The following is a 19,350-nucleotide window of genomic DNA, read 5'->3' on the forward strand; positions in this document are numbered from 1 at the left end:
AGGTGAACTGTTTTGTGGAGTATATTCTGAAAACATTCTACTAAGCTTTAAAAAGATTGCAATCTGCATGGGTGGGCATACCCAAACCAGTTAAACTACAGATCAAGGACATACTGAGGTGCTATAAAGCCAAGCAAAGGCAACTTCCAAGGTTTGGAATATCAGCATAATAACTCTCCATTTTATTCAGTGACAAGTTAAGGTAAAACATTCACAGAAAAGAGAAAATCAAAATACAGCATTCACCAAGTGTAATTCAATAATTTCCAAGTACTACTCCACCCCTGGGAAGTACATTCATTTAGTCAATCACAAAGTCTCTCTTCTCCAGTGAGACATTTCACATTTCCTTCTATTTTTTCATTTGTTTTGATCTGTTTAACAGTATCTTGATTTCTCATAAAGTCACTAGTTTCCATTCCAATCTAATCTGAAGGAATGATTCTCTTCAGTGAGCTTTTGAGATTCTTTTTTCTGTCTGGCAAATTCAGCTTTTTAAGGCATTCTTCTCCTCGTTGCCTTTTTGAGCCTCTTTTGCCATTTAAATTAATCTATTTTTAAGGTGTTATTTTCTTTGGTCAGGTTGTTGACTGTCATTTCATAATTTTCTTGTCATTCTCATTTCTCTTCCCAATTTTTCCTCCACTTCTCTTATTTGGTTTTCAAAATCCTTCTTAAGCTCTTCTATGGACTATAAGCAGCTCATATTTTTCTTGGAAGCTTTTTGTGAAGGAGTTCTAACTTTGTTATCTTCCTCCTGTTCCATGCTTTGATCCTTTTTGTCCCCAAAATAGGAATGTAAAGTTGGATTGCTGAGCTTGCTTTGCTTCCTTTGCTTGCTCATGTTGCCACTCAATTACTTGGCTTTTGAGCTTTTTGCCACAGTAGGACTCTGCTACCAGAAAGTGGAGCTTTGTCCCAAATTGCTGGGGTCTTCTCAGCTGCCGGAGCTATTATTTGGCTGCCCTCTCTGAAGCCTCCACACAGTATGGCAAACTGGTCATGCACCCCAGGACCTTCACCCTAGACAGTGATCCAGATCTGAGCAGGTTAAACCAAGAGAAATTACCCCTCATACTGGTAGCTTGGTCTCCCTACAATCTGCAGGCCAGGAGCTCCAAAGCAGCCATGTGGCAGCAGCTGCACAGCCGTGGAGCCTCAACCACTTCTTGCCCCCAAGGGCAAAGGCCGGACTGCACTCCTGAACTCCCTGTTCCCAAAAGCCACACTGCACTGACCTCTCACTTTGTCTTTGGCATCTATGGGTTGATAATTCTGGAAACTGCCACAGCTGCTGGTGATCTGAAGTCCCTCCAGCCAGGGGCTGGTTGTGTATGCCCTGAGGCTAAAACCTCGGGCTCACACAGGGCTTGGCTTGGCTCCCAGAGCACTGTGCTAGCCCCTTCCTGCCAGCCTGCCGGGCTGTCTTCAGCAGGAGGTTAGCTTCTGTCATTTTATGGGTTCAGTAGCTCCAAAGTTTGTTTAGAGTTATTTTCTACATGAATTGGAGGAGGTGGAAGCAGGAGTGGCTTGGAAGTCCTGTTTCTACTCTGCCATATTGGCTCCACCCCCAAAAAGTCATCTTTGATCCTTCCCTCTATGAAATGGGAGTAGGCTGGGTGCAAGGTTGGCAGCCTGGTTAGAACAGAATCAGAATTGTTCTTCCATGGGTTCTTGGGTACAGAGTCCTGGTTGACTCTATCCCGGTCAAAGTCTCTCTTCTCAAATGGAGATTAGTTTCCAATGATAAACCAAGTACATTCATTGGTCAGTCACAGAGCACAAAAAAGTCAAAAGTTTCCCACCCCTGGATCACAATTGAATTACAATTATCATCAATTAACGCCACACACCTTCTCAAAAAGGGCAGTGGAGAGCACAAAGGCCATCTACCCTGAAGATACAGCAAGGTTAAGATATCACAGCATTTAATACCCAGAGAGGTCTTTTCTTCCTCTTGGCACGAGGCAAGTTTTCAGCAATCTCTGTTCCTGGGGAGACAAAGCTTAACAAAGCCACAATATACATTGCCACAGTGTCCTTATCAATTCACTCTCTGTCTGCAGAACAGTCTCAGGACCCCTGAAAATATCAACAAGACCCTCTTCCAGGATTTCTGTAAACATACAACAAGAAAATCCTTCTTTGGGGCTTCTGAACCAACAGTAAGGTTCCAGGACCTCTGCAATAACAGCACTGTCCTTTATCAGCAGACGAATCTGGCAAACAACATCAAAACAGACAGACAAAATACCAGCATCACAGTCATGCCTCCTCAGTTCTTGGCAGCTCTGGGTGGCAGTTCTCAAAAGTCTTGGGCAGCTCAAACTGGCCCTCATCAATCCTCTCTCTGCCTCCACAATGCTGTTCCCAAAAGTTCTTCTGCCTCTCTCTGCTTGGGCCTCTTTCTAAATCCACAGCACCAGCTCCTCCCAGTTCAGCACTCTCTTCACATCAACAAGTCCATCCCACAAGTGGGCTTCACAAGCCCTGGGTTTCAACACTCAACCCAAAAACCAAGCCAATATAGGGGGAATCTCTAAATTCCATTACTATTACAGGTGGATATGAGTCAAAAAAAGCTCACCTTAGAGAGGCAGCTGGGGCATAGTAGACAGAGAGGTAGTCTAGGAGTCAGTAAGACCCAGATTCAAGTCCTGCCTCAGATTTCCATGTAAATTTACTTGACTTCAGTGCCCATAATGTTTTAAATGAGAAATTGCAGAGCAGGGGCTGATTTCATCAGTAGAGTAAGTTTCCTTACCCAGAGTTCTATCAATGAAATCATAGATCCAATCAAAAGAAACCAAAGCAAAAAATAAAAAGCTATACTTACTTTTTGACATTGGCAGACATTATACTTGAAACTGGTCGGCTCTTTGGTCCACTGCTTGGATGGAAAATCCTGTCTGTTTTAATGACAACTTTATCCCCAATTTTTTTCCCATACTGGTCATTGGTATATGGGGGGAAAGGGTCAAATGTTCCTGCTTTCATACCACCTGCCTACGAATAAAAATTTTAAATATAAAAACATTTTGCAAATGTTCTGAGTGTAATTGTCTTTATACATAGTCAGGGCACACTGAATAGATTTAAGGTGCCTCACCAAACAACTACAAATTCTCACTTTATCACCAGCTCCACTCATTTATCACTCATTCCTTTCCGTCAAGGAACTGTAGCTCAAGAAGTCCACTATTGAAATACTTTTCTGACACTTCAACAGAGCTATGACCTCACTAATGTGAGCTCTACCTCGAATGGTAGAGACCACAAACCCTTAATGCCTCCTCATCCTGTGGGAATCTGATCCATGTCTTCCCTTCAGTCCTCCATGGAATCCAATATGCTGGATCCCTTCATCTAGATCTCTTGACCTTGCCTGGATACAAGGGTAGCACACGGGAAAGGGATAAGCATTTATTAAGCACTTACTATGTGCCAGGCCCCGTGTTAAGCACTCTACAAATGTCATCTCACCTGCTGTGCCATCTGTTATCCTTCCCTCTTAGTAGACAACTGGGCTCCCTGCTTTTTAGGTCATATGTATCGCTGACAATGCTCTTTATTACCTTTCTTGGTAATAAATTGCAGCAGCATACTCACAACCTACCATGTAGCTACTCCACTGCCCTATGGGCAACCCACATCTTTAATTCTTTGGAGGCCGTGGCATTCTTCGACTAACAAAGTGATGTTGAAAAAAAAAAAGGAAAAAAAAAGATGGTTCTCATTTCTGAGAGAAGCCTGAAGGCATCAAGAGCGCTTTGTAATTTCCCAAATGAAATGTAGCACAGTTTTCTCCTCCTTTTCAATTTTTCACCTAGTTTATTGTCCGGTTATATTATCAGCCCAAGGTATAGGTGCCATATATGACAGACCGTATCTATGAGCTGTCCATCCACTTATACAAAGGTCTGAACACTAGGCATTCTTTGTTCAGTTGTTTCTTTCTTATGTGTATGTAGTTAGGCTGAAGTCTTTTATCTAATTTAGGAAGCTCTGCAGTGTTCCAGAGGAAAAACTCTAGATTTGTAGTCAAAGGACCTTAGTTCAAATCCTGTCTTTGCCTCTAGAACTAAGAAGTTAAGGGCCTTGCCCAGAAGCACACAGCCAATGTGTGTCTTGGATGTCCTTGGCTTCAAGGCCAGCTCTCTAGCCACTAGAATATAGACATTAATACAATAAGCCACAATCAGTCATTAACAACTTGGTAGGGATTGGTTTCAGAAAGCCAGTCATTTCTAGTTGAGGAAATTGGGGAAAAGACAAATGTAGTTTTTAATTTCTTGTCAGTCTTAGAAAAAATAAAAACTAAAGGATTTTGGGACTCTGCAATATATAAAATTATTATTTTTTTTACAAACATGGAATAGTATGGCTGGTAGAAACCTTGGGCACCATTTGCTTCATTCATCTGCTTTCAAAAGGCCTGAATCTAAACCATGTCAAACAGATGTCTGTCTTTTTTTTTTTACTGAAGTCTTTAGGAGAGTAGAACCTAATATTATCTGATATATATATACATATATATATGTATATATATATAAATTTAGACATATCTTTGCTGTTTCACTACTTAGTGGAAATAAAGAAAATCTTGCAACCATACACCCAATATTTCACTATAGTTATTTAAACTTTACTAAATTTCTTTCACCCCAACCATCTCTTTTGAATTCTACCTGCTGCAATACTGTCTAACCTATTTCTTATTTTTCCTTAACTGGCTTATCTGTAAGTATACAATTACCTTTTTAGGAGGAGAAGGTGGCTTAAAAGGTGCCCCAATTGCTTTTGGATGCTCTGGTTTCTTAAGGGGTGGCAAAGTTTTGTCAGAGAAATAAGGATTGACATCAAAATAATCTCTTGGAAAGAGATTTAACTTGAAAGGTGTTCCTTTAATTAACCGATGGTGATCTTCAATTTCTTTCTGTAAATTAAGCAGTGGTAAAAGTTTATAAATTTGGAATTTCCCTTCACAAATTATTAAAATCAGAAAAAAAAAAAAAGATTGTGTTTAAAATAAAATGGAAAAATGTTTGTTTTTTTTTTTAAGTTAACTTAGTTAAAAATTTCTCAGAGTATGGTTCAGGGGCCTCTCAGGATCAAGTCCCCTGATCCACAATGTTAAAACTATTTTCACAAAAATACTATAATTTTATAATGCCAGGACATTTTAATTTCTAATATAGAAAATATCAATAGCTATACACACATAAACAATAACTCTTTAGGAGGTGGGGATCCTCAGTAATTTTTAAGAGTGTAAAGAAAATAAGCAAAAGTTTGGAAACTACTGATCTATTTATATAATCTATGATATCTTGATCTATAAGTAGTTTACCTATAAGCAGTAGATCTGTAGTAGTTGAGAGGACCTCAGAGTCCAATGAGTTTTAATTTTTATCTGATCAGTAACTCTCTCAAAAGTATCAATGACAAGTGGTCAAACACCTTCAAAGTGTTAAACTCAGTCCTATAGGGAAGTCCTTTCTAGCCTTTGAAAACTTGTATAAACCTGATCTCAGTGTCCCTAAATTAGCTTCCATCCACTTATTCTAGTTCTGCCCTCTAGGGAGGGCATGACAACCATGTCCACTAGGTTTTCCACCTGACTTGAAGAGAAAGCTACCATGTTAAAGAACCTAATAAAATTTCAGAGTTTGAAGGAAGCTCAGTGTGGTCATGTGGTCCAATGCATATTTAAAAAGCCTTTTTACTTTCTGCTTCTGTTCTGTACTTGTGACATATGGTTTTTGCTTGAGGACTTCCAAAGAAGGGGACGCCACCCCCTCCTGAGGCCACCCATTCCACTCTTGGACAGTTCTAATTGTTAGAAATTTCTCCTTATATCAAGCCTAACTGTACCTCTTTTCAAGTTCTGCACCTTTTTCCTAGTTCTATCCTCCAGAATCAGAGCAGAACAAGTCCAGTCATTCTTCTACAAGACAGTTCTTCAAATATTTAAAGACAACTATCAAATCTCTCCCTAAGTCTTCTCTTCTTCAGGTTAAACATCCCCAGTTCCTTCAGCCATTCCTTATATGGAATGAACTTGAGGCTTTTTACCATCCTGATTATTCTTCTCTAGACACCTCCGGTCTGAAAATGTCATCCAGACCCAAACACAACACTCCAGATGTGACTCACGTGGGTAGAATACAAAAAACAAAACAAAACAAAAAAAAACACTGACCTCCTTATTCCTGGATGTGTGCCTCTTAATTCAGTTTAAGATTGCATTAGTTTTTTGACTGTCATATCCTTTTGAATAAAATTGAGCTTTTCAGTCAACTAAAATATCCATGATTTCTTTTAGCTGAAATGCTGTCTAGCCATGACTTCCACATCCTGTGCTGGAGTGTATTTTTTAACTCAAGGCTAATTCAACATTTCTCTCCTTTAAATTTCATCTTAATTAGATTCAACCCATCATTCTAGCATGTTGTAATGGGAATGCAAATTTGGAAGATCTTCCCTGCCCCTAGGCTAAAGTGCACCAGAAGCCTGGGGAGAGAGGCTTGTTTTTCAGTAGATACTTTTTGATTGGCCAGTGGGTCAATAAGATTGTTACATTCTCTGAGCCAGGAGAATGCTATATAAGCCCTGATGTGTAGCTTTGTTTTGGGACTCACTTTGAGAAGTGTTCTGTGATTTGATCTGAATTCTGGGAAGCCGTTGTTGAGAGTCCCCCGGCTTTGAAAATCCCAGATGTGGAAACCCAGATGTTGACTGGGTATGGATGTAATGGTTGGACAGTTTGGAAATCTGTCTACTTGATCTGTTTCTGTCTTGATAATTCTGCCTGTATGCTTTGAAGTTCGGGGTGCTGACCTTTTTCCCCTGAACAAGGTAAACGATATATGTCTGACTGATTAAAGTAACCTTGTTAACCCATTTTGAGTTGCTTTCCTTTAACAAAGCAGATCCAAGAACCTGTGGTAGCTGCAAACCCTGAGGATGCTTGGGGTGCTTGCTGCTATACATGTCAAGATCTTTTTGGATCTCAATGTTGTTATCCAATTGGCTACTACCCCTCTCAACTTTGATTCACTGGCAAAGTTAATAATATCAAGTATGCTTTCATCTTATTCAATGACAAAAAATGCTGACAAAGTCTTGTAGCGCTCCATTAGCCCTTTTGCCTCTGGACTGATATCTTTATTAAACTCTTCCAGAAATCTCCTGTTCTGGAGCTGCTCATTCTGTTGGTTCTGAATCCATCTCCATTTTGAAGGTAGACAATATTTCTCCATCTTGACTACTGGGATAACATGAAAATCTGTTAAATACTTAGCTGAAATCTAGTTATACCATGCCTACTGCATCCCCTTTGTTTGACTCTGACTAAAAAAAAAATAAGAAAATAAGAAAAAAGGAAATTAGGTTAGTCTGGTATGACTTGTTATTAATGAACCAGCCAGGTTCTTAATGATTCCTGCTTCCCTTTCTAAAGGCTTATTTAAAAATCCCTTTACTGATTGTGTTCTAGCATCTTGACAGGAATTGAAGTAAATCAATGGCTGATAATGACTCTACCTTCTTCCATTTTTGAAAATCCCTTGTCCTTCCTCGTCTTGCTGTACTTTTCCCATTCTTAAAGGTTTTTTTAAAGATCACTACCAACAGTTCCACAATCAGCTTTTCCTGTTCTGATGACTTAACCGCACTGAAAGTAGCTAGGAGTTATCTTACTACCTCCTTTCATCCTTACTTTCAACTACCCACTGAACATTTTGCTTCTATCCTTCACAGAGAGCTAAACAATCAATAGATTATAGAGATAACTAGTTCAAAGGACAAGGAGAAAGTAGGTACATAATTAAATCTAATTAGATAATTGGATTCCAGCTTTCAGAATGACTGCTGATTGGGTTAGGACATAGAAGGAATGTACTAATTTGCAAAGGCAGTTGAACAGATAAGTTTCCTTGTATCTTTTGGAAAACCAACCTATAAACAGACAAACCCAACACAGTTACCTACAAAGGTTTGACAAAAAATTGGCAACAAGACAAAGGAGTAAGGATTTTGCTTTAAGCAGGTATGGAAGTCGAAAATTTTGCAGGGATCTACAGAAAGTATGCTGCTATGACCAAATAATAGTTACATATGCACAAGGTACAAATCTCCAGTCTAAAAAATAGCAAAGTACTTACACATCTCTATTCTCCAGATAACTGGAAGGAATGAAGTAGTCTTTGAAAGACTGGAAGAAATGTTTCAAGGGCAATGAGAAGAAAATGGATATGAAAAAGAGGAGGGGATCCTAATTTATATCAGGAAATTGGAAAATGTTACATACAGAAGGAAGGGAAGAAGGACCATTCTATATTTGAGGGTATTCGGAGCTTTTCTGATAAGAGGTGGAAGCAGTAATGGTTAGAAAATAGGATATTTTGTGACAATTGGTGACTTCCTGCTGAGCGATTCCTGAGACAGTTATTTGTAGCCCTGACATAAACAACAGAGAAGTCTGCTGTCTAGCCTGGGGCATATATTGAGGATATGATAGGCCGCCTCTCAAGATGTGTCAGACCTTAAGACTGCAACCCACTCCTGGTGATTCATATGGCGACAAATGATACTACTACAAGGAACGGGGAAAACACCGCTAAATGTTGTGAAGTTCTGGAGTAAAACTTGAGGATGTTAAGGGCATAAACAGAATTTTCATTACACTTCTACCGAAAGGGAAGGGATTCAGGAGAGAGAGGATGATTGGGGAAGTTAGCAGAAGGTTAATTAGATGCAGAATGGGAGGTGAGCTAGTCTCCTTACTCTATAACCCCCCCGTGGCACTTTGTACCTTTTCCTAGTACAGGAATTCATTAGAAAAGTTAATGAAAATAAAGATGATTTTTTTTCCTGCCCAACTTCAAAGACCCCCTGAAATCTTTTCATCGGCCTCTTTGCAGCCTTTGGAGCCCAGGTTAAATATACTTGTCCTGGTGCTTATCAGCCATTCTACTTCATATTATACCCATTTCTGCACTTCTTAGCTCCCCTACTAGATTCTAAGTTCCAAGGGAGGGAGGAAAAGTATGTTTCATAATTCTTTTTTATCCCGCCATAATGTCTAGCATGGAGAAGGCACTCACATTTGTTTAATGATTGGAATAAATGAATGAAGATGCCTATTTAAGGATTAACTGGTTTCTGAACTTGATTAAAGGGTTCTAAGTAGGTGAAGATAGAACATCTGAACTGCAAACAACAAAGCTCAGGCTCCATTGTGATATTAATCAGAATAATGATGATGTTCTTTTCTAAGACAAAATGGAATTATGATTGTCTGCCATTTAGCAAAGTCAGAATGTAAAACTATAAAAACCTTACTACAGGGAGACTAAAGCACACCAAGTCCATTGAATTCAGTAATGAAAAAGCATTTATTAAATGACTTAATAACATTTATGGAAATAATAGGTTATTGTAATCCAATCTGAAAAGTACCACTTTGAGGGTTCTAGGCGATGCACTGGTTAGAGCTCTGGTCCTAGAGACAGAAAGGCCATAGACACTTGCAAGCTGTGTGACCCTGGGCAGGTCACTTCACCTCTGTCTGACTCAATCTCCTCAAGTACAAAATCAGGATTTTGTAGGTTCTTATGGAATCAAATGAAGTGATATTTGTAAGTTGTTTGGCACATTGCCTGGCATAGTAGGCACTTTGTAAATGCTTAGTCCCTTCCCCATTTTGTAGAAATATTCTGTATGAACATCATAGTTCAGCTGCATAAAAGGAAATGTTAATGATCCTCACATGGCCAAACGGGTCTGCCCGAGCTTCTTGGGACTGCCACCCATGCCCATGCTCGTGCTTACCAAATATAAATTGATCCCGCTGCCTTTCAGGGTTATCGCAGCACCATTTAAGGAGTATCCTTGTGGTACTATACATCTCACAGTGGGTACAGTGCCTGGTTAATTCTGTGCAGCTCAAGTCAAAGGCAACTCTACATTCTGGCCACCACCAATTTCTCTAAGTATTGTGACAGGGCAGTTCATTCTGCATGGCCCTCCATCGTCTGCATAAGCTGGGTGAGGCTCCATCCTTTCATTCATAGGAAGGCTATCTGTAAGTGGTCTTATTTCTGCAAGTGGTCATTATATTCTAAAAACTGACTCTAATAGGATATATTCTGACATCATGGCTATAGTATTTTTAATGTACAGACATGAAATAAACGGACAAGTGTTTCTCCCACCTCTCTTTTCCATGGGTATAATCTATCTTCTACCCATGTCACTCCTATATACAGTATTGGCAGCAACTACCTGAGCTTTTTTGATAGATCCTAAATAGAAGTGGGTATAGGTAGGGTCAAAACTGGGGTGGGGGGTATTTGTGACATAGAAGTGACAGGACCAGTGCTGGATAAGAGTGAGGAGAGTGGAATTAGAAAGTTTCAAGTATAACATGGAGTAAAATCAGATCCTTTGAAAGGATGGGGAAAAAAAAGGTTTGATAAGGACCAAAGGGGCAACAAAAGACCTGAAAGATCATCTGGTCTGAATCAATTTACACATGAGAAAATGAGGGCCCAGAAAAGGACCTTTAAGGTCACACAGGTAGCAAATGGCAGAACCAGGATTGGAAGGCAGATCTTCCCACCCAATTCTACCTGTTGACTGAAAATGAGCTAGAAAGTGAAAAGGGTTTTTTTTTCTTTGCTTATTTTTTTTTCATAATCAGGTGCCCATCAATCAATGAGAATCTGTATATTATTGTCCAAGAACACACTGATAGACACAAAATGTTATCTAGCAAAATATAATTTACAAAGGTAAAAATACTATGAGGATATGAGGCTAAACAAGATGAACCTTGAGAGAAGGGAAATTTTCCCAAGAAATTTACCTTAATATTGACTTTTGCTGTGTCGTAGAGGTCAACAGAGTGCGGGAGCTGTTTGCCTATAGTAATATTTGCATAGCTATGGAAGAAAAATTAGTAATGGCAATTAAGGTTATTCTAATTTTATGAACATGACAGACAGCAAAAGCTTAAGGATGAATATTAAGTATCTTACCCATATCCGGTCCCTTTCTTTCCTGGGTTTGTGTACAAATTCTTTCCAGGAGGAATATATTTATCTTTGGGTTTTACTTGAGCACTGAAGAATGGAACTGGGCCACCTATTGTTCCAAAGTAGCTGCCCAATCCACATCTTAAATGTATTAAAACAAGAACATTAAGTCAGATATATGCAAATAAATTTACTTTCCTACCTTTCAAAAAGATGGATAATCCCTTGATAATCCTGAAATCTTTAATTCTGTTTTACCCTTTAAAAAGTCTTCTGTCGAGGGCCATTCTCTGACTCGGTCCATACTTGGGAAGACCCTGGTCCTGAATTTCTCCCAAGCCAGCTCCTGGTGAAGACTATATTATGTCTTAAGATTGGCTCACCATCTCTTCCTGACTTGCAGGAATTTAGGATGTGATAACCAAGCAGTGACCCAGACATAGATGCATGCAAGGGAACAAGGATATTAAAACATACAGATGTACGTCAATGAACAAGAACATTAAAACATACAGATGTACATCAATGAACAAGGACATTAAAACATACAGATGTACGTCAGTGAACAAGAACATTAAACATTTTCTCAGGGCAGCTAGGTGGCACAGTGAGTAGAGTGCTGGCCCCAGATTCAGGAGGACCTGAGTTTGGAACCAGCCTCAGACACTTCACACACACACACACGCCATGTGACCTTGGGCAAGTTACTTAACCCCAATTGCCCTCCAAAAAGCAAAAAAAAAAAAAAACCAAAAAAGCAACAACAACAACAAAAACTTTCTCATGTGAACCTAAGAGATAATTGTTTTACATTCATTATATAAACCCGGCCCTCTGATCAATAAATTGGAACTGCTATGACAGATCCTGCCTGGCTTGTGTCCATCATTCCACACTCCTCAGTTCGGCCTGTGCCCATTTTGATGCAGGCATCAGTCTTCAGGTGAAGGATGATCACGTATTAGATATTATTTGGATTTTACTGTGCTCGTTTAAAATATTCCACACAAGATAAAACATTCATAATCCCCTAGGAAGTTAATACAGTTCCTATTAATAGCAATGACATAAAGGTCTTTAAAGCAAAACAGTCTAGAAAAATCACAAAGAGCTGAAATCTGTTTTCTAGCGCAGTATTTTGCACATTCACTCGCCAGTATAAGGGCCATCTGCAAAAGCTGAACAAATTGAACTTTTCTGCTCAACAGGGCTTATCAGTGACAACAAAGCAGTCAGTCATGTTTGAAACCTTGGCACCATCTTTTGACTCTTCCTTCTCCCTCTCTTCAGATGTCCTGCCCTTCAGTTACTGAGCCCTAATGATTGTCTGTTAACAATATTCTTGCATCTACCCCTTCCTCTTTATTTCATATGAACATTACCCTAAAGCAGGTTCTTGTTATGACCCTCAGTGGATTATTATAATGAGCGCTACTGTTTTTACTCTATCCTTCACTGCACTGCCAGACTTATAGAAAGGGAGGTCATTCTTATCTTGGAAGTCTTTGGGGGCTCCTCCCTACTACCTAGGAAGTAAGGTTTAAAATCCTTTGTGTGGTACTTGAGGGCCCTTTGAAATGTGGACTCTATCGCTTTCCTGCCCAATCTTTAAACTTGTCTGCTTCTTTATAAAACAGACACTTCCAAATGGTCCCTCCTGTAGAACTCTCCTTGTCAGAAAGAAACAATGAGACAAAAACGAAAGCAGCGCATGTGAGAACACTGAGGCAGACAGAGATGAATAAGTGACTTGGTCACACAGCTAGGAAAGTCTGAGGCCAGATGTGACTCCAGGCTCTGCCCTCTATCCTCCGAGCCATCTAGCTGCCTTTAATTAATTGTAGCACTGCCCCAGAAGGAATAAACTAAAATCAGCTATGGGAATTATACCTTCATTCAGGCAACTGGAGTGGCAACAAGGGAGAAGAAAAGAGTTCAGGCAGAAGAGAAAGGCAGACCAGAAAGCAGTGGCCATCAAAGCAACAACTTAAGTTAACTTGCAGTATTTTTCCCATGGCAGTGTCTTTTTTCTCAGGAAGGATGCAATGATCATAGCTTCTTCTCTATACCCTTCTGTTTAAAACAGTACAGATGTGACCTTGTAATGGGAATGTAAATTTAAAGATCTTCCCTACCCCTAGGCTAGAGTGCACCTGGAGCCTGGGATGGGAGGCTTGTTTTTCGGTGGATACTTCTTGATTGGCCAGTGAGTCAATGGGGTTGTTACATTCTCTGAGCCAGGAGAAGGCTATATAAGCCCTGATGTGTAGCTTTGTTTTGGGGCTCACTTTGAGAAGTGTTCTGTGATTTGATCAGATGAGACTCTGGAAAGCTGTTGTCCAGAGCCCCCGGCTTTGAAACCCAGATGTTGATTTGGTATGGATGTAATGGTTGGACAGTTTGGAAATCTGTCTACTTGATCTGTTTTTGTCTTGATAATTCTGTCTGTATACTTTGAAAAGTTCGGGGTGCTGACCTTTTTCCCCTGAGCTAGGTAAACGATACATATTTGACTGATTAAAGTAAGCTTGTTAACCCATTTTGAGTTGCTTTCCTTTAGCAAAGCAGATCCAAGAACCTGTGTTGGCAGCAAACCCTGAGGACCCTTGGGGTGCTTGCTGCTACAGACCTACAGGCAAGTTTAACACTAGACCTCCTTCGGGCACCACTTTGGCCCTGAGGCCCTTAGACTTGCTGGTATAAAAACCTCCTCAAGGTCTAGGAAGTGAGTGAACTTCTGTGAATTCTTCAAGTCCCTGGTCCTACCAATATACAAGACATTCCAAGATTCCAAATACATCTTCAACTACTCCCCAGGTCTATTAAGCATTTGTGAGGGTCAGGCTGAGACAGGTGTAAATCTTGTTCCAGCCATGCTTGGAGGCCAGGAAGCTTCATCATCATCATCATCATCATCATCATCATCATCATCATCATCATCATCATCACTGATGGTAGACTACAGGATTCATCATTCTTGCCATGAGAATGATCCAGCTGCTTTCCTAAAAGGGTAACCATCAGGAGGTTTCAGGTGGTCAGTCAGACCCAGTCCCTAACATATAGAGCCTTTCCAAATGCAAGTGGTATAGGCACATACAGGAAGGCTTCCATTGATCCTAAGTTATCTACTAATAATACTGTAGCGTTTAAGGACAGAGAGAAACAGCAGAAGTGAAGAACACAGTTTGCAAGGCAGAGCTTGTCTAGGGTAGACTCATAAACTGAATTTTTAAAACCTACTTCTAGTGTGGATAGCAATTCTTACCAGTTCTTTCAATGAAAGCTGATAGAGAATTATAGGCTCTGTTCCAGGATTTAACTTCCTTTGACATCTCAAACTAACTGTCAATAGCTCTCTGTCTCCTAACTGCTACAAATATGCCTGTCACCCTATCCTCAAAAGCTCCTCACTTGATCCATCCATCCCCACTAACTACTGCCCATTATCTTTTCCCTTTTGTGAATAAATTCCTTGAGAAGGGTATCTATAATAGGTGCATTGGCCTCCTTTCTTCTCACTCTCTTAACTCTACAGTACAGCTTGCAATCTCTCTTTCAACTTTAAGTGCTTTCTCTGTTCTTGGAATCACCAAAACTGATGCCATTTTTTTCCGGCTCCTCAATACTTTTTTTCTATAGGTTTTTGTGGCACTGTTCTCTCTGGCTCTCTTTCTGTCTGACTACTCTAAGTTCCCTCATGCCCACTAAACATGGATATCCTCCAGGCTCTGCCCTGGGCCCTCTACCTAGTCCTCCTTAATGTTAATGCCTTCCTTCTGAGGTTATTTATCCTTTATAGATCCTCTTTGTATGTAGATCTTTGTACATCATCTCTCCCAACAGCCTGGACTACTCAAGAGTAGGGACAGCATTTGGATCCACGGCACTGGGCGCAGCGCAGAGTAGGTGCCAAATGAGTGTCTGAGTTGATATCTTCCTTACTACGACAGATGAATGACACAGTAGGCAGCTTTGAGCCCAAACAAAACAAAGCACACAAAACCCCCAGCAAAGAGCCACTTGTCTTTGATCCCTCTGATGATGGATGTTTATCTGCAATATTCACATACTTCAACTGATCTATTAGTCTCTTTAATCTGTTAACCAAATGATCTATTAATCTGTCGTTAATCTGGATATTCTCTCCTTTGCTACAGATTTCTCATCCCGGCAGATTTTTTTTTTTACTATTTTTTTAATAGATCCTACATAGAGAATCTATACCCAACATACCAGCTATCTCTAGGGAATTCTTCTCCCATTGGACCTGGCACAAGTCATCCTCCATGGCAAGGGCACATATCTTTAGAGAGTTCCTCTCCCTATTTATACCTCACTTGACAGAAATAATCAGATCATTGAACAAAGCTATCTTTAACATGCAGGCAAGATTCCTGGTTAGAGAAGAGCCATTAAGGCTGCGTTTTGCTTTCTTAAGTCAGACATAGCAATCTTCTATCCTTAATGTACCTTTCAGTTAATGGTATGACTAGAAAATGGTAGAGAATCATTTGGAAAGACTATCTTTTCCTTTTTCATATTTTTAAGGATACCGTCAATATACACATAGATTATCTTCATAAAGATGAGAAAGTAGGCATACAGGTCAGGAATTATTGATGCTCTGTTACTTTTGGGGGGTATTAACAGTCTTTTCCCATTCTCTTGTTATCTTCCCCTCCTTGCATGATCACTTACAGCAGCCACTCTATGCTTTCAAGATTATATCACATGTAGCATGGACTTCCTCAGGATACACTTGGTCTGGTCCAGTTGCTTTTTCCAGATTTTTCCTCCTTGGTGTCATTTCCATTTCTTCATACATAGCTCATCACGGACTGAGATTAAGGCCCAAATGTGATGATTTCTTGGTCAACCATGATGAACATAATTCATTATAGAAATGCTAACAAATTTGTTACATCTAACATCTCTCTGTTGTCTTCCTGTCATTTCCCTGTATGAATGCTCTTGGAATGATGTGATTCATATGTGATCCACACCAAGCTTTCAATGAACTAAAAAACACCAACTTCCACTGATCTTTGCTGTTTTGTAAGGCAATATTGCTTCTATCTTCCACTGTCCTCCTCCATTAATATTTTACAAATGCTTTGTATTTAGAACCCAGCGCACCTCCAAACCCAGTGAAAAAAAGGAAATAGGTAAAGAACTCCTAATATGGAAGAAAATGGTGAGAGGAATAGAATCCTCAGGGTTTGAATGACTGCAGTTATTGCAAAGAAGAAGAAATGTAGAATTATAACTCAGTTCTATAAGTATACATTTTCTTTTATTGTACTTGAATCAGTGTCCTAAGTAACATAAATTTTGTCACTTTTTATATAAATCTAAAAAGAAAAAATGACAGTCGTTCCATTTCTCTATTCTATTTTTACTATAATTATTTCTTCTCAGAAGCTTAAATAAGCCAAAATAGCATACAACCAATCTACTAAAAGAGTGATTCACAACAGTTAACACAAGAGGTCAGTATTCACAACAGTAACTTCATCAGCTCCCATGGGTTCAATGATCATCTCTATTTAAAAGATTTTCACACACATATACAAATACCCATTCAATTATGTGTACATATACATGCATATATATATATATATAAGTACATATAAATACACACATATATGCATGTGTGTATATGTATATATATTCAACTCTAACCTCTCTCCTGACTGCTAGTCTCCTATTACCAAGTTTCTTAGACAACTCCACATTTACAAGGACATTTCTGACCCCTTTCAGATAAGTGAATTTACATTATTCTCTATATTCTTATATAAAAACACAAATAAAATCTATATAAATTACATTAAAAGATATATAAAAATCTTTGCCTTAAAATATTTATGATAAAAACTTGACATCCAAACCCATAATGGACATTTAAAAGAATAAGACCTATTATATAAAAAAGTGTATCTAAAATTCCCTATATTCTTACATATAAAAAGAAAATGGGGCCTCCCAAGGCAGTGTGATACAATTAAATGAGCATCAGGGCATAATGACAGCTTGACTCCAGTCAGAATGATGAAACCAGGAAAATCTTCATCAAATAAACTGATTTCTCTTTGTTTTTGTTTTCTAAGCTATCTTTTCTGACACAATCTTTGGATGGTATAGGTTCCATTTTATCATAATATGTTCTGAGTAGAATAGAATCTTTGATCTTGATTTGACTACAATAAGTAGTCCTGGTAGATTTTTTTTTTTAATGCAAGCCCAAATTGTATATTAAGTAGCATTTCCTTTGGCTGTCTTTAGGAACCCTACACAACCTCTTAAGTATGCATTCAATAGATATTCTTATTCACTCCCCTATTTCTTTAAAAAAACATCCTAAACTTAGTAATGATTAACAAAAAATTTCAAAGACACAAACAAGACTTGTAAAAGGCCATACATAAAATTATTAATTCCACAGTTTAGGTTTGTAGTTCCTATTGCCTTTGACAGAGTTGAAAAAAGAAAAAGCGCTATTCATCTGTAAGCTATTTTTCTCTGGTATATTTCCCCCAGATTTTGTTGTTGCTGTTATCAAAGTATTCATGTATTTCTTTGTATTATTACAAGTGTTAATTCTCATGACAGAATGATATTCCATTACATTTCTGTGCAAAAACTTATTTATCTATTCCCCAATGATTGGGCACATGAATTGTTTTGTTTTTTCTTCTTACAAATAAAGCTGCTATGAATGTCTTCGTACAGACTGATATTTTTCCAGTCAAAAATGTCTCAAATAGAATTCTAATGAAATTACTGAATCAAAATGCACAATTTATAACTAGTATTAAATAATGCAATATTGCTTCCCAGAAGTATCACATACATTTACAATGTACTTGTTTCTCCGCTGTCATACTAACACTAAATTTCATCCTTTTGCCTATTTTCAAATTTAAGGAAGTATCTTAGAATAGTTTTAATTTTCTCTTCATTAGATTAGTGGATAATGAGCAGTTTTCAGGCAGTTATTAATAATTTTTTTCTTTTTTCAAGCACTGTCGAATTGAAACGCTTCTTTATCCACTTATCCACTGGAAAATGGGTCTTACTCTTATAAATTTGTGTCCATTTCCTATGGGGTTTGCATGTCAAGTTTTTATGAGAAATATTTAAGGCAAAGATATTTTTGAAATTTTTTTATTCCTTTTTTAAATAACCTCTTTTGTCACCTATAATTTTGTCTACTTGTTGGATAATAATTTTCTTCCACTTCACTAAAGTGACAGATAAACTATTCCATTTCTTCTAGTAGTTCATGATTTTTAAAAGTATTTAAATCACTGATCCAGTTGGAATATATTCTGGTATATGCTGTGAGAGAAAAAGCATATTATACTAGACAAAAGGCCAGCTTTGGTATCAGAAAGCGCTGGGGTCATGTTTTCCCTCTGATAAGCTGTGGGACTGTCATTTACCATCTCAGTACTGCAGACACTCTCTAAAATTACATAGAAAAGTTCCAAGATATTTAAAAATACTAATTTTTTGGCACAAGCTCTATAATTTTCCCCAAAGTTTAAGTGAATAATGATTTCCATGTTTTATGATACACTGAAAGCCTCTGGTTGGAATTCTAGATTCTATTTCATTAATCTAGTTTCTTATTATTAAATGATTGGCCCAGGGTCACACAGCTACTAAGTGTCTGAGGCCACATTTGAACTCAGGTCTTCCTGACTCCAGGCCTATTGCTCTATCCACCATGCCACCTAGGTTAATTAGGAAAGTATAAAAGGACTGCTTTGTCATTATGAAGGCCAGTTGAGTTATGTCATATAAATCTGTAGTGGGCTCATAATTTCATTTTTTCTCGTGAAGGCAGGAAAGGAGTGATCCAAGGCCAAGGCTTTGCAGGGAAACATTAGTGATTTTTAATGGCATGCCATCAGTTTCTATTAGGCTTTCTTCAAGTGATATATGGAAATGATCCTAATATTTGTGGATTTTTTCCATTATATTCTAATTCTAAAAATTTATATTTGATTGACTAAATATGTCATCATATTATCTGCAAACAGGGTTACTTTAACCTCTCTGCTATATGTACTTTATTTCCTTTATTTCTTTTTCTTGCCTTACCTCCATAATTTTCTTGCCTAACCTCAAATTATGTCAAATAAAAATAGTAACCATAGACAGCACTGCTTTAGCCTTGTTTTTAAAAGGAAAACCTTTTATATTTCTTCATTTCCCCTCAAACCCTGCCTTCTTTCCAAATCTCCTATTACTAAGAAGGGAACCACCATTCTCACAATCCCCCAGGCTCACAACCTGAGCC

General features: G+C 38.5%; 1 protein-coding gene across 1 annotated transcript in view; it reads right to left on the reverse strand.

The window, feature by feature from the left end:
- Positions 1-19,350, reverse strand: part of CFAP96 (cilia and flagella associated protein 96) — a 46,836-nt gene that overhangs the window by 5,913 nt on the left and 21,573 nt on the right. The window contains exons 5-8 of the mRNA XM_069095972.1: positions 11,043-11,180; positions 10,871-10,946; positions 4,757-4,936; positions 2,837-3,006 (exon numbers count right to left, since the gene is read on the reverse strand). Of these exons, the coding sequence (XP_068952073.1) occupies positions 2,837-3,006; positions 4,757-4,936; positions 10,871-10,946; positions 11,043-11,180 (564 nt within the window). The remainder of the gene's footprint in view (positions 1-2,836; positions 3,007-4,756; positions 4,937-10,870; positions 10,947-11,042; positions 11,181-19,350) is intronic.

The sequence above is a fragment of the Petaurus breviceps genome, unplaced genomic scaffold, assembly GCF_028583685.1.
Source record: "Petaurus breviceps papuanus isolate PSGF00001 unplaced genomic scaffold, PetGlider_PUasm1.0 126, whole genome shotgun sequence".
Lineage (NCBI taxonomy): Eukaryota > Metazoa > Chordata > Mammalia > Diprotodontia > Petauridae > Petaurus > Petaurus breviceps.